The sequence below is a fragment of the Trachurus japonicus genome, chromosome 10 (assembly GCF_045865225.1).
Source record: "Trachurus japonicus isolate A0001 chromosome 10, Traja_1.0".
In the NCBI taxonomy this organism is placed as follows: domain Eukaryota; kingdom Metazoa; phylum Chordata; class Actinopteri; order Carangiformes; family Carangidae; genus Trachurus; species Trachurus japonicus.
Window position 1 is genome coordinate 20970038 of NC_140916.1, and position 25491 is coordinate 20995528.

Sequence of the window (25491 nt, forward strand, 5' to 3'; positions counted from 1 at the left end):
TATGACTCCTCTTGTTTTGTTTTTTTCTTGATGAAAACATTATGTGAGCACATGGAGTGTGTACAAGCAGACTAATACAATGTCACACTGTCCACTCATGTTAATAAGATGTATTCTGTTATAAAGGGCCACATCTTATATTTAGCATAATGCGCATCTGAAAAAAGAGCCTTTTCCAAACCACTTCAGAGTTTTACATGGAACAGTTCCTTATCCTATTTACTTGCTTGTTTATCAGATATTGATAAAATATTTACTTTATGACCAAAATGCAGCCAAAAAACAGACTCAACTGTTCCTTAGTAAGTAACCCCTGAGGACTGGAAAGAGACAATATAAAACAGGGGTTTGAGTATTTCTCTTTTCATGTGGAAAAACTAGTGGCACCAGAAATTTCTGTTGCCATATCAGCTCATAAAGGTGATAAAACACAAGGATATTGCACCAACCTGTAACTACAGTCTTTGCCCACAAGATGGTGCACGTTAAACATGTAAACACTGGGTTCTTTCGTGAGTTTTTTTTTTTATCACTATATTAGACAAGATTCAAAGACAGAGGCCTGTACGCAGCACGGTGTATAGTCATGGTCATTTCTTTTCCTCTAAAATGAAATGTGTCACAGATAATCAGGAAATTAATTCTGTTGTCATCTGCTGTACATACACACATTTAATTAGTCTTGTCCTACTGTTGTCAGAGGTCTGGTTTTTTTTTTTTTTTTTGGGGGGGGGGGGGGTTTCAACAGTAATTATTGTCAACAATAGCGCACGATAACTGAATGTTATTACCCAGCTAGCATCCTGCCTCAACAAAAAAGCAAACATCCAGGCCACCAGACAATGAGCCAGCAGGGAGGATCAGCAGAGTCCTCCCCCGTCGGCTCACCCACGAACTGGCAGGGTTTGCAGCCTTGTTAGCTCTCAGCGGTTATTGTCTGATGCTCCATTTATTTGTGTATGTGTGTGTGAGAAAGACAGCAGCAGCATGCGTGTCAGTGTGTGTACACGTGGGCAATTTAATACAGGGTGTGCCTGTTTTTCTGGTTGTTACTAGAAAAACACAACAGAACATGCATAGATGCGGAATTATTATGTTAATTTATTTTAAGGAGTGTTTATGAATCATACGTCATACGAGTGCGGTGCTTTGACTAAAGTGCTTTGACTTTCCTTTCCTCATTCCTTTTAAACTTTCACTTTAATTTATTCAGAAGATAGTTGGAGCTTTTTAAGGAAACATTTTCTCCTCATTGATTACAGGCTGTCAAGCATCCACATCTGTTTTTTAAGATGGTCAGGAGCGAAGGTGAACTGCAAATGAGACAGACAAGTGCAGACAGAGGGCTGTCAGTCAAAGGCTGGATGTGGACAGTCATGAGCAGCAATTAAAGTGGTGGGAAGACAGCTGGTTGACACAGCAAAAGAATGGGATGAAAGTGGAGAGAATACAGTCATTTTTTGCACAATTATTTAACACAGATGGAGAGATTTAGTCTCAGGTCATGGCATGCAATGTGGCACATAAACAACTGAGTAGAGTTTGTCAGCAACACTAAACCAGAATCACGGACAGCAGTAAGGCAAAAGCAGGAGAAACAGTGTATGGTGAGAGGGGTGGGGGGCAGGCATGAAACAGAGGAACAGGGAAATAGAGAGCAAAGGGTGGGGTGCCCCAGCAGTCATGACATAATACAGATCTCTCTCCGACATGACGTGGTTTCTGCAAGTCCCCCACCCCCAACTCTGATCCCACACAAATAATTTAGCTCACTCACAGATGTGCAATGGCAAGCACCACCCTGCCAGACTGAGCTGCACCAAAACAAGCAGTAGGATCCAATCTGTAATCTGACACGAGACATTCGTTTACTCATCTCATGTATTTTTGAAAAACTGGTCTGGCTGAATTCCTTCCTTAACAACCTCAAAACAGCCACAGTCTGCGTTTTAATTCCTCACACCCTTTATGACACAGCTTGGACTTGCCAGTCTGGCCAAACCACCATGATATATTAGCTACCAATGTGATACTAGTGGCATCCTATAAGACACAACATGATTTTGTCTTTTTAAGCTCAGCTCCTCTGATCCAGGTTTATGTGTGTCAGTGATACTATGCCAGGAAAACATCAAATTTGCAGTATGTGAAGGTCAGCTTTGAAAAAGATTGTGTGAACTTTCATCCAATACATGTAGGAGTGTTAGAGGCACTTTATGTCAGGACGACATGCCAGGAAATCCTCTCTGAGTTTGTACGGTCAATGATTGGGCGACTGATATCGAACCAATAAAGAGTAATTATTTTCCAGCAATAAACTAAATCAAAGACCTTGGTTACGTAAACTATGTGGTAGCCTACTTTCTGGTGATTGGCACGTTACTAGCTAAAGAAATGATAATTATATATCTACAAGAAATTCATACTGAAGAAGCCTATGTTATATATACAATGTCTCATTTCCAGTAAGTTCGCAACTCATTTGTGTTTTAAGCGTCACCAATCATGGCGATGACTAACATGTTGTTTTTTTCAAATTTAATCTGGTTACTCACACAATGACACAAATGGTGAGGGATTTGGGGGGGGCTCTCTTGACATTTGCTGCTGGGTGGGTTCTCTGTGTTGTATGCAACACTATCTGACTCCAGAAGAAGCACATCTGGGGCTGATTCACGGTGACATGGCCCAGAGGTGAACCGACCAAGCTGAAAGGAGTTTAGAGAAGTGGAGAGGCTGGGGTACCTTGGACCCTGAGCAGAACTGATGGCCGTGTTCAGGTACTGTACCCTGTGAAAGTGAGCATAAATCATGCCTACTAGCTGGGGATAGGGTTACAGTGTTACAGCCATTAACATGGATACAGGTCACACACAAATCAAATCAATGTGCATATGTTATGTAATAACAAAATACTGTATCCCATAAATTGTAACGCCTCCATGTGGCTGAAGAGCCCCTGAAGAAAATGTGCACATCTGTAAATGGTGAGGAAATGTATATCGATGTAAACATCTGAGATTTATATAGAGTAAATACAATTTCACACTCTAGCCTCTGTATCCTGCAGGCAAAAAATGTCAATAGAAAAACAAGTGGGTGAAAAAGGCTGTTGATGTGAAAGATAAAATAATCTAGATCATCTGTTCCAGTGTATGGAAACCCTACATTGGTTTTGTGTAACAAATGAACCATAGACACACATTTTTATTTGTGTGGTCTTTGTCACTTTCCCCTCCCACTTCTCATGTTTATGTTCTGTACATGAAAACAGAAAAAAAAATCAATAGATTTATTCATGTAAAAAATGGTGACCTGTTTTATATAACCTAGTTTCTGGCCCCTGGTTGTGTGTCTCAGTGCTGTTTCTGCAGGCACTCTCCTGCCATCCCCCACCGAGAAAGAGACAGAGAGGCAGAGAGTATTGTTTGGCCCTCCTGTACTGGCCCCCAGGCCCTAACATGAAGCAGATGTGAAAGGGGAGATCCCTCTATACGACATGGTCTGAACAGTCAGCTGGTGGTGCTCAACTCACCAGGGCCACATCCGGCTGATGCACTCAAGCCTTAGAAACCACACACACACTCAGAGAGCTGCCGATGGTCGATACTTAAAGGGAAAACACAAGGAATATACCTGAGAGAAAACACGTCACCACAGATCGTGCCTGCAGCCCTGCAGTGAAACTCTCGTGTGTGAGATGAATGACGTCTGGGATGTGCTACTATATGAGAAGAGATTTGATTAGATTAGTTTTTACTGGTGGCTAAAGTACATGACAGTCTAGATTACATAGTCCATACTGCAACACTTCCTTAAGGGCTCTATAAAATTAAGGAGTCTCCATCATAATATATATAAGACTTGTCTACTGTTGTTATCAGCTGTCGAACTATCTACTACCAACTATCGTTGTTATTACTGTAGTGTTTACATAAACTTTATCGGGTTCAGAGTTCACACCACTCGTGTAGTAGCTACCTATCCCTCAAACATTCAGCAGTTGCCAACATCCTGTTCTTTGATTTGCTAAAATAATCATTGCTTTAATTAGGCCATACTAGTCACGATCAGTCATTTTCATACATTGTTGTGGTGGGTTTTAGAGGTTGATTGTTACCACTGTCATTCCTCTGGGCTAACGTTCACTTAAAGCAGAAGTAAGCAGAATATTTGTGTTAAGTAAGCGAAATATTTGTGTTAATATAAGTCTTAAATAGTTATATCTTCCGACGGCACTCACTTACATAGAGTGTTTGGTCCGAAACACGGGTCTGTCGGTCACTCTGCTCTGCTGTAAGCCGAGGAGAAAACTTTCCTTGTATCCTACAACCTTTATCCAATGAGGAGAGAGAACGGCATAAAGGGGCGGTCCTCTCTGTGTGTGCAGCCAAGGGATGCGCGTGAATGTGGTGATGTAGGGACGAGGGCGGGGGCTGCTAACTCCATCGGCTGACAAGAAGTTAGTCAAAACGACCGGATCGCTTACTGCTGCTTTAACATTCAGGATAAGTTTATCTGGGTGTTTCTTCCATTACATGTGACACGACCACGTAATGATAGCACAGTAGTCGTTAATAATAATTACTTAGGATAAATTACTGTGTAGCAACTGAGTTAAAATATAACCTAACAAAATAGATAACAAAAGTGATAGTCTAAAGGCTTAACAGCTCAAGATGAAGATGAATTAAATATGAAAACTTCCTTGAAATTCGTTAATAGGCTGCAGCAAACCCTCACTGCTCATGGCCCACACATAATTAAACTTATTAATCCTTTAAGCCAGGAGAGGAATGCAGTTCTTTGGCTTGTGTCACTGGCTCTCACTCACGCACATCCGTAGCACACCTGAAAACATGTCAGCACATAATAGACAGAAAGATGCTGAGAGGAAAAAGCTTGCAGACACGGAAGACTGTGGACACAGTCTGTGGAAACATATAATACACAGGAATAAGCTGTATACTGTGCACACGTAGAAACAATAATATAATGATATTGGATAAATATTTAGCATTTGTAGCATTTCCAAGGTGCGAGGCAGAGGAATATAGATTATTTTTTGTACACTTATAGGCACCTTGTTAAATGGTCCATCCCAGTTCTCCTTTATTGTGATCACATATGGGCCGATATGGTTTTGGACACAGTGAGGTGAGGCGTGTTACTTGGCCAGACGATCACACATTCCTCAAGCAGAGACGTGGACAGTAAGTGGGCAAGACGTCATCAGAGAGAACATTACATACTTTCTGGTTTTGAGCCTTTCTTTGTCAATTAAAAACAAAAAAGATTTTCCTTCCAACACATTGTCTAACACACTCTCTCTCACCACCTTTCTCCCTTTTTACCCTCTCAATGCCTGCTGGTAGCACAGAGATACAGAGAGCAGTGTCTCTGACTCCCTGCCTCCCTCTTAAGCAAAATCTTTCCTTTTTTTAATGTGGAAACACAGTTCAGGTGTAGTTCAAATACATTATCAAGACTCAAGTCTCCCTCTGTGTGGGTCTTGCGCAAATGCAGGAGCAAATGCAGGAGCAAATGCAACAAATCCATAAAAACCTGCCCAAATCACTGAGTGTCTATCATTCACTGTTGCTCTAAATGCAGCAGCCCTGGCATCAGATCCAAGCTCTGGCAGGTAAAGTGATCATGATTGCAAAACAAAAGTAGGATATGCATGACTTCAGAGGCGGAAAAATGACTTAAATAAACTGCTGTAACAGTTTCTGAATGACACAAAAAGATACAATCAGATTTATCTAGTCATAAACCTGGGAGAGAGATTATCTGATTCAGTGCAAAACTTCCGGAATTCCGGGTTAAAATGTTCATATAATAAATGTAATGTAATTGAAGTAAATCTGTTGCATTTGAAATTCAAATAAAAAAGTTAATAATAATAAAAAAAAAGATTTATCTAGTCATTTGTCAAATCTGTTTTTTGCAATCCCTGTTCACCAGTGTGATACAGTGTGTAAATCTGGCCGGGCATTTCACCAGACTGTCAGTATTGGCACAGTTCATCTACTGTAGGTGTGTCAGGGATTTCAATAAAACAATTTCCCGGTTGGATTATATTTATATCAAAAAAATCTAAAAGTCCTTCAACGCTAACTCCAAAGGTCACTGAAGTAGCAACTGCTTCTTCTCCAGGAGATATTTAAAAGTAATAAGGAAACGACTTGGTATTATCGGGGGGGACGAAGCAGAAGAGATGCAAGTGGACTCAACTTCCACAGTATCTGTCTTTAATAGAAAAATCTATAATATAAACACAGTAACGATGTATTTACTCTATGCTCTGTGCTTCACGTGACATCAGACCCTTCTCAGTAACAGTAGTAGCAGTAGTTTATTACAGGCTATCATTCATAACTAGTCCACTTTTGTCTGTGACAGTGATACTTTCACAAGTAATTACAGGAAAACACAGTAATTAAAATTAATTTTAAAGCCTCTTTTTACTTTGAGTGGGTGCCACTCCCTCGTCAGAGAATCCCCTGATGTAGTTTTTTGAGTAATTATCAGGATGATGAACTGTGTATCAGATAAAAAGAACAAGTAGTTCCTGAATAACTCTGAATCAAGCACCGACCACATAACCTAATCAATCTTCATCACCATTTTGGCTGCCATGGTGAACCTGGGTCAGCCGATTCCCGACCCACAGTAGAATCAACAGAAGACACAGACAACCAGCTCTGGAGCCGGAACAGGGAAATAGTTGGATATTAATTGGGGAAAAAATAACTGAACAATGAGAACCATGTTGATGAACGGGTGTAATTAGAGGGGAAATTTGCACCTACACATTTCCAAAATGTTGTTTGCTTCCTTAAAAGAACGATAAGAGTTAAGAGTGTGCCCAAGTGGCTCACCCTGTAAAAGTTACCCCTGTCTTAACTGCAGCGGCCATGGGTTCAAATCCAGCCTGGGACCCTTTGCTGCATGTCATCCCCTCACTCTCTCCACTGTCTTATCATAATAAGGTCAAAATTACCCAGAAAGATAATTTGCATAGTTGTATAATTATTCCGGGACCTGCTTCATTTAATCCCCTCTCTGTTCCTCATTCATTCCATAACAGACTAACTACCCAGCTATTAGATCTATATGCTGTACATGTGACTTTGAGACATCAAACAAACACATAAGATCACGTGTAGAGACAAAGTGTTGCATAAATACTCAATACATTTTATTTAGGCTGCTTATGAAAAGTGTTACATACATACGATTTGATTGATATGTGGAAACAACCCATGGCAAGGAGCCAAACCTTCACCAAATAAATGATCAAAGAGAGTGTGTGGCAGCTGAAAATCACTGTTTACACAGCTCAGACTTGGCTGAAACATGCAAAAGGTGAACCATCATCTCTTGTTTTGTGTCACAAAACATCCATCTAGGTGAGATGAGGTGGGGTACACCTGTGAAGCAGCAGCATAGTGTTAACAGCACAGGAGAGGCGACCGTGAAAGAGGAGGAGAAGGAGAAGGAGAAGGAGGAGGGACCCACCGCCTCTGTAGACAGCACCGTTTAAATGCACAGTGGGAGTGTGCTTGAGTTGCTCTGGATTTCACTCAGGAGAAGCACAAGCATCACTCCAGACGGGGGAACTTACAAGTTGTTTTCTCACAGAAACAGACACGACAGCTACGGCGAAGCTTGAGCCATGTGTGGTAAGATTTGCTTTTCATATTTCTTTTTAAGCGTCTTGCAAGGATCTGAGCGTACCCCTAACGAAAAGAGTCAGTGCCCAGTAACAGCGATGTTGTGGTGTGGAGCTTCAGCGATGAAGGGCGAAATTTGTAAAGTTGTGACATCATATAATTGTTCATATGTAATTTTCGTGATTTTGATGCAGATTTATTGGACACGTGGATTCTGAAGCGCAACAGTTGGATACATCCTGGTTTTATGCTCTGTGTGGATTCCTGAAGCGTTTTACGCACAACTGCTACGTGTCAGTGTTTTCATGCGCGGGTGTAGACAACAAGACAAGCAGGTCATACCAGTTACTGGTTTAAAAAAAGATCTAAGGGATGAGTTACACCTTTGCACTCATGACGTGACTCCTCCATCCTCTCTAATTAACCATGTACAATTTGAACCGATTAGAGCGTTTTCCAAACTCACGTGTAGCACTCTCGCAATTACAGCAACTCAAGAGTAAATCTTTAACAGTCCTCACGTCTGCAAGGAGGAGGTCATGGTTGTTCTACCGCAGCCTGCCTACCTGGCTGCTCCAACACTGCGCGCAATGTGCGTCCGTCAATGACCAGCTGTGTGCCTGCGGGAGGAGAGCTGCCCAGGAACATTCCTGCACACACACACACACACACACGACACACACACAGAGAGAGGGAGAAGAAGCTGGAGAAGTAGGCAACACATACTGTATGTGTGCAACACGGCCTTCCCAGAAGGCTCACACTGTGTAAACAAAGTTATTTTGAATTAATACATTAATATATCCCGAAAATGAAATCTTGTTGTGTCTGATTTGTGATTCCGCCTGTTGTATTTTCTTGTCTCTACATGGTAAATACATTACATAAGGAGCAAAATTAAAGGATTATTAATTAAACCAGCAATTAAAATAACTGAGCTGGAAGCAACCAACCAACAAATGTATATTAATGTCACGGTATGGCTTAGTTAGATTACATAACTTATCCTTAAACACATCATGATGATATCTATGAACAGAAATTAAAAGGACTGTGCTTTCGCAGACGTGTAAAACATCGGTGCCAGCAGCATCTCAGAGGATTCAAGTTGTGTTTCTCCTTCTCCCTCTCTGAAAGGAATCTTTGCCTACCTGAATTACCAAGTGCCTCGCACCAGAAAGGAGATATTTGAGACGCTGGTGAAGGGACTGCAGAGACTGGAGTACAGAGGGTACGATTCAGCAGGTGAGGCACTAAGCTCCACAGAGTTGCCACACACACACACACAAGTACACACACACACACACACACACACACACACACACACACACACACACACACACACACACACACACACTCATATTGCTCCTTGGCATCACCTGTGTGTCATGTCCTCAGAATTAAATCCAGGCAACATTTCACAGGATTTAAAGTCTAATGAAAAGCAATTAACCAGAGATAAATTGCAGAGTTGAACATGTCCACCCTGATTCTTTTACCTTCGAATTAGTACTTTAACTACTTACCACAGGATAAAATATCTAACTGGTATTACAGGTGTACAGGTAGGTGTAGAGTGAGATGTCACATAGTACACAGCACACACACGGACGCCCACATGAACTTTCCACTGTATTTGTTCATCCTATTTGAGCAGGATGAAGTGACAGAAATAAGAGGTCTTTTCATGAGTGTTAAACCCTGTGTCCTACACACACACACACACACACGCACACACCCAGTGATATTGGTCTTTCTATAGGAGAGAGGACGCTCGTTGACATAAAACACTCCCTCCGCCTGGACGTGAGAACTTCCAAAGATAGTTTGAAATCAAAATACAAACACGCACAATGAATGACACATCAGATATGAATCTATGAAATCACATGTCACTATGATCACCTCATAACTAACATCCCAGATATCCTCTTGGTGATACAATGAGAACTATTGTACTATTGTGTGTTACCTTATACAAAAGTATGTGTATTTTTTGTGTGTAATTCCTATCCCACTGTTTCTCTGTAGGTATTGCTGTAGATGGCCCCAACAAGAATACCTCTGACCTCAATGGCACCGCTATCTGCTTGATCAAGAAGAAGGGGAAGGTCAAGGCTCTGGATGAGGAGCTCTACAGTGAGTTTATGCACATTTTACCACATATTTTATGACCACTTTTTCTTGTTTTGTTAATCCGTATTAAAACACAATATTATTATTATAGCTGCTGCGCAGCGATGGGTCGGGTCCGGGCTACTTTTGGGCAAATTTAGGCAATTCTGAGCAACAAACAGGAGAATAGGAAGACAAGACAGTTGACCTTATAATGTTCAATTTGCACCAGTTGAGGATTGAACCCACAATCTCTAGAACCAAAGACCGTTGTCTATCGCACTGAGCTAATTGACAAGTGGCAGATCAATAGTGGCTTCACAAATTGTGTAAGCCATTCACTGTCGTGTAGGCAGAAAAAGAAAAATCAGTTTTTGAGGTAAAATAATGATATGTATTTGTCAAACATCTACTATGAGTCTAAGATGTTAGGAGCCTTCGCACATGGTCCAGTCCAAGCTATTTGGATTTTTAAACTTAGAAGCTTGCTGTGATGCCACCATTAGGACAATTGTCTTGTGTTTCATGTTGAGGACATTTGACATTTTGATCTGTCATCATCATCATCATCATCACCCTGGCTGGGTCTCGAACTCACAACCTCTGACACCAAGAACCAGCGCTTAACTCAGTGAGCTAATTATCTGGAAGTGAGACCTGCTGTGTGTCTTCTCAAATAGACTCAGGGAGTCAGTGTCCGGGCAGCTGTTGTGAACGCAGATTTCTGTTATCTAAACAAAAATCTGTTAATACATAAATTGCATTTAGACAGCAAAATAGCTTGAGGACATCTGACATTTGATCTGTCATTATCATCATCACCCTTGCTGGGTCTCGAACTCACAATCTCTGACACCAAGAACCAGCTCTTAACTCACTGAGCTAATTAGCTGGTAGTGAGACCTGCTGTGTAGCTTCATTTATCCACTCAGGTGAGCCAGTGCCCGGGCAGCTGTTGTGATGAAATGGTCAAAAGTCAGAAATTCAGTCATCTAAACAAAAATCTGATAATACATAAATTGCATATTGACAGCATGGAAATGTTGGTGATTTGTTTTTAATGATAAGTGTTTTGCTTCATAAGAGAAAATATGATGTTTATAAATTCCACACTCACATTGGCTGCAGTTGTTCCCATGAGAGCAGAATTCAAAATATTCTCAAAAATTCAGTTTTTTAATTAAAATTCTGATATTTGCCAAACTTCATCAACCATGACTCCAGAATATTGTCATTTTTTTTCAGGAAGATTGAAAATGTATTTAGCAAGAATTTGATGGTATATGTTTACAGTAGTGTTTACAGTCAAACGTTTTCATGCACTGTTGGCTCAATTTTTGCTTAATCAAAAATCCGAGAAACAAGTTTTGTGGAGGACAGTCTGGAGATGCTCTGTAGCAAGTTTGGTGTCAATTGAGCAAAAATTGTGGGAGGAGATACATTTTAAAAGTTTTACAGTTATCGAAAAAAACAGAGTGATGGACTTCATAATTTGTAATAAGTTTAAGTGGACAAAAGTTTCAGCAGTATTGAGGCTACATTGTGGTGAAGTTTCAACACTGTAGCATCTACCGTTGGTTTGGTAGGAATTTTTAAAGTTTTTAAATTTAAACGCTTATTGTGCCCCCCCTAGGAGGGGGGGGCACATGTCCTTGGAGTTGAGTGAATCTGGCATGGGGTCGGATGTTTCTGTGAAGTTTGGTGAGTTTTCGCCCATGGGAAGTATGACTTCCTTGGAAGAAGAAAGAAAGAAAGAAAGAAAGAAAGAAGAAGAATTCCTAGGAATACAATAGTGTCCCGGCAGCTTAGCTGCCCGGACCCTAATAATCACACAAATCTCACAAATTCTGGTCATTGGTATTTCAAAATCACACCATCTTCTGTATCTTATTCTGAATTAATCTCAATATTTGAGCAAAATTCTCCAGAACTTCACCCCTCCCCTGGACATTTCACATTTTCTGTCATTAAAATGCCCTGCAGTCTGTTACCATCAGTAAACTGGTTGTTGTTGTGTTTTCCTTGTTCAGAGAAAGACACACTGGACCTGGACGCGCAGCTGTGCACACACTTTGGCCTTGCTCACACTCGCTGGGCCACACATGGAGAGCCAAGTGCTGTCAACAGCCACCCTCATCGCTCTGACAAGGATAATGGTAATATGTGCTGATGTACTTATATACATGCTGCCACATTTTCACATAGAGTTTACAAATGCACTTAACATCCATGCTCAGGTAACTATAAATCCATGCAAAGCACACTGCAGTAATACAAATAGCTTCAATAACACACATTAGCTTTATTTCATAATCATTCAGCCATTAAAGCAGCAGCACAGGTAGTAGTGCTGAGCTGGGTTGACGTATGCACACAAAAGGTGGGCTGTCATTGCTCGCAGTACAGGTGTCAGCACTGTTCATACACGTCATACCTTTGTATCTAAGTAGCTTTTTTGTATTCGAACCATTACTTTCCTGCCTGGCATCTCTTTGTCATTTGAGTGCCATTTTCAAAGGCGTGTCGCGTACTTTGTCTTTGAACCAAGGTCAAAAGTCCAAAGTGTGTGAGTTCATATCACAGGGAAAATAACTCCAAAGCCAAGTGACTTTGTTTGTTCTGTTTTATGGGTGGTTTACTATCTTAAGTTATGGTCAGTTGTTTCTAAGTTATTGTTAAGATAATGTGTCATTTAATGTCTTTATAGCCCTTTTGGTTGCCATGCCCTGCACTGTTTTTAATGATTTTTCCTCTATATTATTTGAGTTGCATAATTTTTCTTCATTCTTTAAAGTTTAGATAACAGCAACCTGCTAGACCTGCAGGTTGACCTTAATATGTCATTGTCAGGGTCTATCGATGAGACGGTGACTGTTCTACTATTAGTTCATAAAAATTTTACTGGTGTGTAAATGCAAAAGAGTATCATCAGGGGAGAACATACAATGTGTTTTATTACAGTTTAACTAAGACAAACTTTTGACCTGTAGCATCTCGATCTAACCTTTTCACTCTCACTTTCTCAGAGTTTGTTGTCATCCACAATGGGATCATTACCAACTACAAAGAGCTGAAGGAGTACCTGGTAAGTCATCCAGCCAGTGGGAATTCATGTTGGACAAACAACTAAGTCACAGGGCAGTGACATTTCCGAGCCTGCCATTCAGGTTAAAGCTAGTTCTAAAGTTAAAGGCACTTATATTATTTTTACGCCACAAGTCAGAAAGACTTTGGCCAGGTATGTCGTATTGTTTCTCTCAGCCCATTGTTCAGAATTGGTTGACATGACGACTTTGGACTAATGCAAATTTTTGGCCGCTGCATAGGTAACCACTGCAGGCAAATGAACACTACATTACTACACGTGTTTTTTGACTGGAATTTATTAACTAGTTGAAAACTTGTTTTAAACATTCCGCAATAACCATGTGTTAGACACACAAGAAATGATGTAGGGATTGCATATCTTTGTTGATGGAGGAAGTTAACAAAACTATAAAAAGCTTGAATTAACTTTTTTTTAAAATTAAAATAGCTCAACCTTTGGCTGACTGCAAAATGATCTTAAACTATATTGTTGCCCATAAAACAATTAGTGTAAAATCACGATTAGTGTTTGTTATCATCAGTTCAACAAATGACGCATTGAAGTACTTAACTGGTCACGTGAGGATTTTCATATAATCGAGTGGATAAGCTGTTACACCTTTACACTGATATGACACACTCTACATAGCTACTCAGCACATTTCTTGCTGTTTAAACATAATTTCACATTTATATTTCCTTCAGTCAGTTACCTTCTGCTCGGACCTCCTCAGTGTGTTGATATGAACTGTCTCTCGCTGTTCTCAGATCACCAAAGGGTATGAGTTTGAGTCAGAGACGGACACAGAGGTGATCCCCAAGCTGATCAAATACGTTTACGACAACCGAGAGAGTGACAGCATCACCTTCTCCAAGCTGGTGGAGAGAGTTATTCAGCAGCTGGTGAGTCGCTCACACAACACAACAACACCCTCACACACAGACAGACACACATGCTTTATTTCAGCACAAGGGGTTGTTGTGATACTAAGCTTCCTTTTCCAGCAACACTGTAAGAACTTATGTCTTCATTTCTATTTTTTCCACCATCGGTGAGACACAACACTGTTTTTTTTTGTGGCTTTTTTTGCTTCAGCTCTGTCTGCTAGGAGATGGAAAGTTTTATTACTTTGCTTCCTGGTAACTATGAAGGGCAGCATCTTGTAGCGTTAGTGTCATAAAATGTGTCATTGACTGGTCATACACACACACAGACTCTCACGCATACATTCATTTAAGCAACTGCTTAAATCCCCTGTCCTGTAAAACACAGCACACCATCACAAAAAACAGTCCCCATGGCAACCACCCTAACAGCATCACAAGTGACATCATCACTCATAGAGAGCAATTTCTTTTTTTTCTTTTTTTTTTTTGGCGTGAGATGGAGCGAGCCTCCCTTTTCCATTATGTGACTCTCATGCTCCAAAGCTTCACACTTTTCTGTTCACACAAACAGAGGAGGCAGAAGCAGCCATTTTGCTTTTGGAGTAATGGGAACCAGATAGTTAGACCCACTAACAGCCCCACAACCATGACGCCCTCCCCTCAGCTCTCCCCCAGCCCCACACACACGCAGACTCTCACACAAACACACACACACACACACACACACCCAGTTCTGCTTCTAGTAACCACCACAGGCAGCATTTCAGTCGGTGCTTTCGAAATACAGCTGACGTTATACAATAGAGGTCTTATTTCTTTTAACCCCCCCACCCCACATCAATACCCCACTAACTCTCCCACAACACTCTCCCACAACCCCACCGCAACTACCAAGCCCCCACAGGGCTAAAAGAAACATTTGCTTGTGTTCAGGAAACGTTTCTCTTACACACACAAACACACTCTTTCTACGAATCCGTGGGTTACTTTACCTTCACAAATTCTTTTACGTTCTGAAACAGTTTTTCCTCACAACCTCATTTGACCCCGACGCATTTTCACTCTTTCATCATGCTAATGTAAACGCTGTGCCTCCTCTGCTTCCATCTGTCTCAGGAGGGGGCTTTCGCTCTGGTGTTTAAAAGCCGTCATTTCCCTGGAGAGGCTGTGGCAACCAGGTTCGTATACACTCCCAAACACACACACACACACGTTGGCATTTAACTTCATTCTATGGACCAATATCTGTGTAGTGATTCAAGACTCATTGGAAATGACTCATCCAAGTCACAACCACTATGGAGTAATACCAAATATGATTTCAGGAGATTCTTCAATTTACTCATTGCGTCTTATCTTAGCTTACGTCCATTACATGACATGTTATGGTCTCTGGTATGTGCTGACGATAATGGTTGTTTTTTCATGTGCGTGTGTGGACATAAATTCCCGTCCAGCTGTGTGTGTCAGTCCTATGTGCGTCTTGAGAGAGGAGCAGAGGTTGAATTCAGGTTCCCTCTCTCCCTCCTGGGCCTCTGGCCTCTGGGCTGCCGGCCCTACACCTCCTTTTCTGTGACTCATTAACAGAGAGACGAGTGAGTTTCCTGTTTCAGCTCCGGGAAGTGCAGCTGCCAGCAAGACTCCTGGTTAATCGCTTCTCATCATTTTATTTGACTTTATACCTTTCCTGGTTCACTGAGCCGTCATGGATCAGGGGAAAGGGAGATTGCTGGGGCAAGGGAATGAAGGGAGTAAGAGAGAGAGAGAGAGAAAGGACAAAGGCCGATGGGCAGCAGAACGGCGCCAGATGAGCAGACAGGTTGCTTGGCAGTGCCAGTGTTGGAGAAGCTGCCTCCTGGCACACCCTCTGTTAAGGTCATGAAACTGAGGCGTATCAGCCGTTTTATGTGCCTGTTGTTTTTAGAGAGCTGATATCTGTGCTGCTCGGCTTTGGCAAACTCAGTGTAGTTTTGTGGTTAATATGTTGAGCAGTCAGCATTGTCTTCCAGGATGGAGGGATGGAGGAATGTTTTTAATTATGTAGTGATGCTTGTCAGCACCCACCCTTTGTTGTCAAGGATCAACCTCCCGGCAGGACTTTTACCCTCTTCTCCTCCTTTTACTTTTCCTGCTCTTACTTCCCATTCTGCTGGTTTCCCTTCTTCTTTCCCTTTCCACCACCTGGTCTTTCTCTTACTTACTCTTACTCTTTCTTTCATCCCTTCTTCTCATCTCTCCCTCCCTCAGGGTAAATATTGTATTGGATAGCGACCACATGTTTCTGTTTGCAAGCTTCCCTTATTCAGCCCCACACCCCTTAAAACAACCAGCGCTCTTACGTCAGTGCAGCCGAGCCCCAGAGAGAAAGACGGGATCCAGACGGAGAAAGAAAAGAAAAAAGGAGAGGCCTTCAGTTTCTCAAGAGTCAGTGTCACAATAATTTTTGTTTTTGCCATACTGTTTGCAACGTGGCCACAGGATAAGTGTTTTAATGGTCTCGTCTATTTTAACGTTAGTCTCCTCACACACCCCTCTGTCACCTGCCAAACCTACGTGTGGTTGTTGCACCTTCACGACCAGTAGGGGAAGTCCACGTGGACTCGATGGCCAATAAGGGAAGTAGTGACTCAGTCCAGGATCTATGAGCAAATCGTAGAGGGATGTAGATGAAGGGAGGATCAGTTTGCCTGTCAAGCCTTCACAATTAAAAGGTTTAGGAGAGACTTGGAATAAGTATGAGGATATCTGAGCTCCTGTCTGTACAGGTAGTGAAGTGTAAAATATATAATGTATATATATATATGAGAGAGAGAGTGCCAGGAGTGTTTTGTTTGGAATAATACAGCAGGAGAGGATGCCAGGTTGTCTCAACATTCATATTTACACAAAACACCACATGACATTGTGTATCTGACATGGATGTGCATCTACCAAACCTAATCCCTAATCCACATTCCCTCTCACCTCTCCCTCCCTCCATCCGTCTCCTCCTCCCTACCTGCTTCATTCTTGTCCCGGCAGGAGAGGAAGTCCGCTGCTCATTGGTGTGCGAAGTGAGCATGAGCTGCCAACTGAAAAGATCCCCATCCAGTACAACAGTGGTGAGCTCTGTTCCTCTTCTTGTCTGATACTCCAACTGTTACGGTTTTATTGGTCAAGAAAATTTGCATCACATTTAAAGCAGAAGTAAGCAGAATGTTTGTGCTAATATAAGTCTTAAATAGTTATATCTTCCGACAGCAATCACTTACATAGAGTGTTTGGTCCGAAAAACACGGGTCTGTCAGTCACTCTGCTCTGCTGTAAGCCGAGGAGAAAACGTCTTGTATACTTCCTTGTATCCTACAACCTTTATCCAATGAGGAGAGAGAACGGCATGAAGGGCTGTGTGTGCAGCCAAGGGATGCGCGTGAATGTGGTGACGTAGGGACGAGGACCAATAGATCCATGACGAGGGCGGGGGCTGCTAACTCCATCGGCAGAAGTTAGCCAAAACGACCGGATCACTTACTTCTGCTTTAATGTAACAAACTTCTTTGTTTTACATAGAAAGCAACAAACACATTTTTTATCTAAAAGGATATGAAGAAAATACAATGCATGTTTTCATTTTGATTTATTCCATTCATGGTATACATTCTACACATGGTTGCACATATTTACATAATGTAGGCTATACATTGTCACCATGAATGAAAAGGAGCAGGATGAAGAAAACTTGCCTGCCTGCCCCTCTCTGTTGTTATAATTACATTGACTTACTTCAACACCGATATTATACTCTATTTCAAAATATTAAAGATGACAAAACATAGTAGTGACAAGAAAACAAACAAAATAGCAGAGGACACCACTCGTCTATCTATCTTTTCTTTTTTTCCCCTTCTTTTTCTCTTTCTCCTTCTTTTTTGTAGACGCTTATCTTTTCTTTTTTAAACATTTTCTTAAACTGAGACATTTATACAACTTTTGAATTCCTTGCTTTGTGAATGCCATCGTTTCACAGCTGCAACAAAAATACACATTTGTTTTAAGCTTAGCCTTAAAATCAAGCTTCAGTCTGTTGTCCCCTTCCTCCAGTTTGAACAAGTTTTGTAAATGTTCTGGTAATGATCTGTTCTTTGCTTTAAACATTATTTTTAAGGTCTGAAATTCTATTATATCGGCCACTTTCAACAAACCTGCATGTTAGATCTTAATTGACCACCCTGTACCTCATGAAGTGCTGACTTCATGAGTGAAGCAGTGATGAAGTCGTCAACCACAACAAAGTTTGACTCACTCACCTCACGTCGTTGACAGCATCTCAGTGCGATTCGGTGCCCTTATTGTGAAAATCCCCAGGGATCCTGACAGTTGTGGGGAAAGTAGCCGAAATATCACTTTATATCATTTATGAAATGGTAATCGTTTAGGCGATTTGTTGTGAGTTTGTATTTAATTTGTTTCTGGGTTTTTTTCTTTTAAATTGTCCGGCGCGGTAGCCAACATGCGTCAAAACCACGCAGAGCTTTTACTTTGAAGGCTGGTTCCGGCTCTCGACTTCCTTTTTCAATTTTCATTGTACAAGTTGGAAAAAGGAACAAGCGGGCACTTCGGTGCGCTGAATTGCGTTGTATGTCTCATGTCAATCAAACAGGAAATACCCCTAAAAAATTTTCATGGTACGAAGTGAACAACGCAATTGAATTATACTTCGTACACGGACCTGGTCTTTCACAACCTCTCAGTCTAAAACTCCCAGTCCCAAACCCAATCCTTCCCACTGAAGCTTTAAAACAACTAAATGGGTCATGATTATGTACTTTAATTCAAGGAAAACAAAACAATTCCTTAAAACAACCAGGCACTGTAGACTTGAGCAAACTGAAATGGGATTAAATATTTGTGAGGGCTTATTTTAGCAACTGATATGATGCCCTAGTGGGTATTTACAGCTGCAGAATGTGACGTTGACCCCAAATACACTAGTGTCTAAACTATATCAGGCTTTGTTTACATGGGAATACTATTGTTGGTTTTGGTCTGTTCATTTTTTTCCTAAAAATTGTATACCAGACTCATCGTTGTGATGATGTGCAAAAAGATGTGCAAAAGTCAGAATGAACCTATGATACTATTTTTAACACTAATTTTGCAAAATATTCAAGAGAGGAGAAGTTAAAAACTCCCATTTTGCACACCACAGCTCCTCAAATGTTCAGAGGCCTCACATACTAAACCTTATGTAAATACAGAGCAAGAGCTTTAAACATGTCCCCAGTCAAGGGAGCATTTTGTCTTCCTCTTCCCACTGAATTACAGTGAAATACCCCAAAAGAAATCCACTCTGACTCTGTCAAACTGATTCTCTTGGCTAACTGTGGCAGACATACAAGATGTTATGTTGCTCTGTTTTTTTTTTTTTATTATTATTACGCAAGGATTCTTTGAAAAACGTTTCTTAGAAAGACATTTTTCCTAATGTGTTGCCAGGGACTTCTGTGTCTTCTCTGTGTAGTTTTGAATCGTGAAATCAAGTTTACTTCCCGGAGAAGACTATACTTCCTAAACTCACAACTCCCAGGAGAAAAAAGTAGTTTGTTAGGGAGGGAGTTTAAGTGTTTAGTTGTCATGTTCCAATTAAATAAATTAGTTGCTTCTTTATTTCTACAGGGCACAGGACTGTGACTTCACTGTCTTATCACTTTAAATTTTATGGCTCCTAATAGTCCAAAGTCCAAAGCAGAGTTAGGTGTTTTGGAAACTGGAAACCAAACTGGGTGTGTCGCTGTAATGACTGAAAAAAAATCTTTCAACTCTGGTTGTCCCTCATTTTTCCCCACATTTTATATACTGACGAAAATCTCTATCATCACACACCCTTTGTTGTTGTTAACACCACAGCAAAGTCACTAAATGAGACCTTGTTTAGTTGTGTGTCATGCCAGTGTTATTGTGAACTCAAGAGAGCCCATTTGTTAATATGGAGCATTTTGAACAGTTATTTCTGATATGTTGGCTCATGTTCCACATAAAAAGTTTCATATCAAATCAGAATTTCACAACAGGACAAAACCTCTTCCCACTGCCAGGGCCTGACTACATCTTGAGGTTGAAAGAAAGAATTCAAATGATGAGAACATCTTGAGTGTTTTATTCACTCAAAGTCACTTTACGGCCTCTGACCCTTGACCTCTGACCTCCGACCTTGCAGGTCACGTAAAGGAGGGACTCCAGGAGAAGAACAGCCATAACCGGCCTGACTGCTCCAACCCCATCAACTCAGTTGGGGATGGGAGGGCTGTGGAGTATTACTTTGCCTCTGATGCCAGGTAGAAAACCATTTGTCTCTCTGCTTCGTGCTGAATCTAGTACGGGGCCGTGTCACTCAATTCTTATTTTACATATTATTAAACTCATCTACCTCCTCCTTCTGTCTTGCTACCATTTAATTCAAAAAAGAATCATTGCATGCTCATCTCTCATGTATTTCTCCACTCTGCCTACAGTGCCATCATTGAGCACACCAACAAGGTGTTGTACATGGAGGATGATGACATCGCCGTGGTCACTGGGGGGAAACTCTCCATCCACCGGGTGAACCGGCAGGCCGGTGAGGACCCCGTCAGGGCCATCCAGACCCTCCAGATGGAGCTGCAGCAGATCATGAAAGGTCAGATAATGATTAAAAAGACCATTCTGGCATCATTGCTTTATTTTTGTTTGGTGTACAGATGTAGTTTATCTGTAAAGGAAATGATTACAAAATATATGAGCACAATATCATAAACAAACTATACTGGTGTTGCTGCATAAAGTATGTGTGGCAGATTTGTGTTTGCTCGCCCTCTGCTGGCGGAAGAAGTGAAAGAAATTCCAGCCTTTTTCAGTTTACCAGCTCATTTGGTGTTTCTCCCTTTCCTTGCAGGTGACTTTGATGCCTTCATGCAGAAGGAGATCTTTGAGCAGCCGGAGTCAGTAGTCAACACTATGAGGGGCCGGATTTGTTTTGACAGCAACACAGGTGACCAGCGACCTTATAACCTTTCCTGCTTTCAAAGTTTAAGGATGTAATCGGGTGCATGAGCAGCTCCCTGATCCCTTGAATCAGTATTAGCAGGCACTTATTAATCCTACGCACACAGGATCTGCTGTTTGTTTAGTAGAGTCTGTGTCACCATTGTCTGTTTGAACTTTGAATTTCAAAATACAAACTTAACTGCAGACAAATAGTTAAACATTTATTCACACCACAAGCTGTCATCCATAACTTTCACCTTCATAACAAAATAACCACCATTAGTACAACAGTGCAATATGATCAGGTGGAATAATCTCAGATGCCTTGGTAATTTGTTTAATATAACAACTAACATGTATCATCATCATGCATGAAATTAACAGTATAATGTAACTGTCCTTTCCTCAGTGGTTCTCGGTGGACTGAAGGACCACCTGAAAGAAGTCAAACGCTGCAGACGGCTTATCATGATTGGCTGTGGCACCAGCTTCCACGCTGCAGTAGCTGTGAGTATAGCTGTTCGCTATACTGTAGAAGATTACAACAAGAAGGATGATGATGATGATTTGTGTTAAAGAATTAAAGTTCAAATCAGATGAAAACAATAAATTGCTCCTTGTATTGAGAGTGGTGACGATGATGATGTTTGTTTTGACACTTCTTAGACCAGACAGATCCTTGAGGAGCTGACGGAGCTGCCCGTCATGGTGGAGCTGGCAAGTGATTTCCTGGACCGTAACACCCCTGTTTTCAGAGACGATGTTTGCTTCTTCATCAGTCAGTCAGGTGAATAACACACACAGCCTATCAGACAGGACAAAAAAAACTTGTTCACACAATCAGATTATGGGGGGGGGGATATCATCCTCTTTTAAATGTCTTGTGGCCTCGTTGTGCTGTCATTGTGCATGGTAAGCATATCCACTCATTCCCTCTGCTTCCTCAGGAGAGACGGCAGACACCTTGATGGCGCTGCGCTACTGCAAGGAGCGTGGTGCTCTGACAGTTGGTATAACCAACACTGTGGGCAGCTCCATTTGCAGAGAAACAGACTGTGGAGTCCACATAAATGCTGGGCCTGAGATCGGAGTGGCGAGCACCAAGGTACAATTTATCCTATACACCTAATATGTTTATTCAAAAGACCTTTTACAGACAGAAAAATGTCAAACAGACATTTTTTTAATACTTCATATAAGCTGTAATGTATTAGAAATCAGTTTCATGATACAATTCTCCTTGCTGCGGGCTGCCTGACAATATACAGTAGAGCTGCATTATTTGCTAGATATGTTCATCTTCCTGCCAGACTTTTCAGCACAGCTTATATGTTAGTGTTTGTTGTGTGCGTGTGACGCAGGCCTACACCAGTCAGTTTGTTGCCCTCATCATGTTCGGCCTGATGACGAGTGAGGACAGGCTCTCCCTGCAGAAGAGAAGACTGGAGATCATCAGCGGCCTCAAGGTGCTACCAGGTTAGTGCCACAACAAAACAAAGATACATCACAGAGACAATTTGGTCTCAGGGTTAGCACATGGCATCTTTGAATGTACTGTAGAAATACAAATGCACATATAAATACTAAATCATATATGTGAAACCTGTGCACTTGTACTTCCACCACCAAATGACTTTGGCCTCTACTCCCACTTTTTCTAATCCTAGAGCTGATAAAGAAAGTGTTGTCTCTCGATAAGAAGATCAAGACTATTGCCAATGAAATGTATCAGCAGAGGTCTCTCCTGGTCATGGGCCGAGGTTACAACTATGCCACGTGTCTAGAGGGGGCGCTGGTGAGTTGAAAATGCCAAGTGGTCTGTCAAAAAAACTGCAATTCACTCGTCTGGTTCACAAAATATAAGGAAAGAGAAGAAGGAAAAAAAAACAGTTTTTCCCTTTTTATTCCAATGCAGAAAATCAAGGAGATCACGTACATGCACTCGGAGGGCATCCTGGCTGGGGAGCTGAAACACGGTCCCCTGGCACTCATTGACAAAAACATGCCGGTCATCATGATCGTCATGAGAGACGCCTGCTACATTAAGTGCCAGAATGCTCTGCAGCAAGTTACTGCCAGATCGGTATGTCCTGGAAAAACACATTTTAATTGACCTGCAGGCAAAATAACACAAATGTTACATATAGTGGGCATGAAGGTGTGACACAATAGTAGCCTACATCCATCTTTACATCTACTAACAACCCATTAAAGGATGAGTCTGATATACAATTCTTAGACAAAACCCACAGAGTATATTCTCACAGTCAGTTCCCTAACTCCTGAAATCCATAATAAATGATGACATTAAATTGACAGACTAATGTTAATGTTCTTGCCATCAGGGTCGGCCCATCATCCTCTGTTGTCAGGACGACCCTGAGGTGTCTAAGAATGCCTACCAGACCATCGAGCTGCCACAAACTGTGGACTGTCTGCAGGGCATCCTCAGTGTCATTCCCCTGCAGCTCCTGTCGTTCCACTTGGCCGTCCTGAGAGGATATGACGTAAGTAGTCAACACAGTTTTCACTCAGTCCAGCTATGAAAATTCTCAGTATATATGAGTCCAACAGTAATAGAGTTGCTGACTGAGTGCTTTTTATCTATTATAAAATCAGTGAGATGTGTGACAGTGAGATACTTTGCATTATATCTAGCATCCTAATACTGCACCTTTCATTGGTTTCATTTTATTGGCCTGAACTGAACAATCTATCATGTGATTTTCATTAGTTTAGTGTATACACTCATCAATATACCCAGACATTTATAGCCATATTAACTGTGTTCACGTAACCACACCCAATACTAAGACAAAACTATATAATTGATTAAATACACAATATCTGATACATTTTTATTGCATTATAGTTCGTGCATACCAGTTTGGACAGGGACTGTGTTTTAATAGGACACAATTATGGCATACATAATTACTTTCCACGTGTTTTAGGTTTTCCTTATTGTAAGGACAGGGATGGGTGATTCAGGTTTTACAGTAATAAAAAAAAAAAATTGTCACATCAACATGACAGCAGGGAGATTCTGCCATTGTTGGTTCATTTATTTAGACTGTAGATTTACACTTGTTTTAGTCTAAAAGGGAGGTTCATGTTCCTTGGTGAATTGGCGATATATGGTGCCAATTCATGACACAGCAAATCTCTGCCATAGTGCTGTAAAACATGTTAAGTCCAGCCATTACACGTTGGTTTAACACGTTGCGTTTTTTGCAGGTTGACTGTCCCAGAAACTTGGCCAAATCTGTGACTGTGGAATAAACGCAGCTCTCAAAGCACCAAAGAGGAAGAAGGAGTCTTGAAGATTTACAGTGCAATTGAACATTCAGTATGTTTGTGTGTGTGTGTGTGTGTGTGTGTGTGTGTGTGTGTGTGTGTGTGTGTGCGTGTAAATGTGTGAATGTGTGAATGTGTGGTGGGACTGGGGCAAAGAAGGGCCTGTGTTAGAGTGTGTGTGGATAACGGTGTAAATGAGAGAGTGTGACTGATGAAAGAGAATGGTATATGGTACAATGCCTTTTTGGGGGGTGGGAAAAGAATAAGAAATGTGAAGTCTGACCAATACACTGCTGAGGAAGTGCCGGTGCCATTGAGGCCTTGCGGAACAATCTATGAAATCAACACTCATCCAAAGCAATATGCTGTGCCTTCTTCTAATCTCACCTTGAGCCAAAAACACACAAAGGACACAGCAGAAAAACATTGATATTAAGTGTTTACAGTTGTGCAATATGGGGACCAAATGTGCATTATGAATGTAGGCTACACAAATCATCAATGAAATGATTCATTCTTTTCCTGTTTTATGAATTTCTTATATCAATTGGGGGGCTTCTTGCCTCTCTGTTGCACATTGGGAAATGTAGGAATTACACCGTTTTATTTCAGAGTTCTTTGAGATATGTAAATCTAATTTTATATATTCCATGCCATGACTGTGCCTGATGGGCTATTAACCCATAACATTAGTAATTCTGAAGCTATTAAGTAAGTTCATTTGTCTAATTTAACATTGTTACTTGATTATTTTTTACACATTCCTGCTTTATTGTTCAATTTTGATTTAAAATTTGTATATTCTGTTTAACAGAATTGCAGTTTCAAAAGTCAGTTCATGGTAGAACAAGTACCTTTACTCCCACACTCTCCAGCATTTCCATAGGCATACACGAATTATTTAAAGAACTGTCAGGCAGCAAAAAATTATGTACCACAACATTTAATAATACTTCTGTTTTGATGGCTATATTTGTATGGGTTTATAGTAATTATAATATTCTGTATTTATCTGATTTTTGTTTTATAGGGGCTAAAGAGAGGGTTTGATTTTATATCTGTGACTATGGTCCAATTTTGTATGTTTTATAGACATAGGTACTATAAATCAATAAAAAGATGAAGTATTCTATTGAAAGTGTGTTCTTCTCCCCAGTTTCCTTCCTGGCACTTATTGTAGAAACTATAGTGTCAGATTCCTAAAAAAAAAAAAAAAGTTTTGTTTGACAAGATTTATTTTAATTTTATTTTATTTTATTACTGAGTAGGCTAGCTTTTACATTTACTCATACAAATAATACAAATACCAATCAGTAACAGTTAGCCTATTTAGTTACACATCGATAATAACACTGTGTTAAGACGCAAGACAAAAAGTTTTTCCAAAGTTTTCGTGGAGGAAAAAAAAAGTTTGCTCATACGT

General features: G+C 40.9%; 1 protein-coding gene across 1 annotated transcript; it reads left to right on the forward strand.

Annotated features, from left to right (window-relative positions):
• The first annotated feature begins 7575 nt into the window (after positions 1-7575).
• On the forward strand, positions 7576-25206 carry gfpt2 (glutamine-fructose-6-phosphate transaminase 2). Its single transcript, XM_085789965.1, has 19 exons — positions 7576-7688; positions 8817-8924; positions 9711-9818; positions 11825-11950; positions 12821-12879; positions 13650-13784; positions 14886-14947; positions 16791-16870; positions 19966-20083; positions 20261-20424; positions 20680-20775; positions 21181-21278; positions 21438-21558; positions 21719-21876; positions 22133-22247; positions 22439-22566; positions 22687-22854; positions 23117-23278; positions 24009-25206. Exons 1-19 carry the CDS (start codon positions 7682-7684, stop codon positions 24051-24053), a joined length of 2058 nt encoding a protein of 685 aa, XP_085646091.1. The 5' UTR covers positions 7576-7681; the 3' UTR covers positions 24054-25206.
• Positions 25207-25491: the final 285 nt, after the last annotated feature.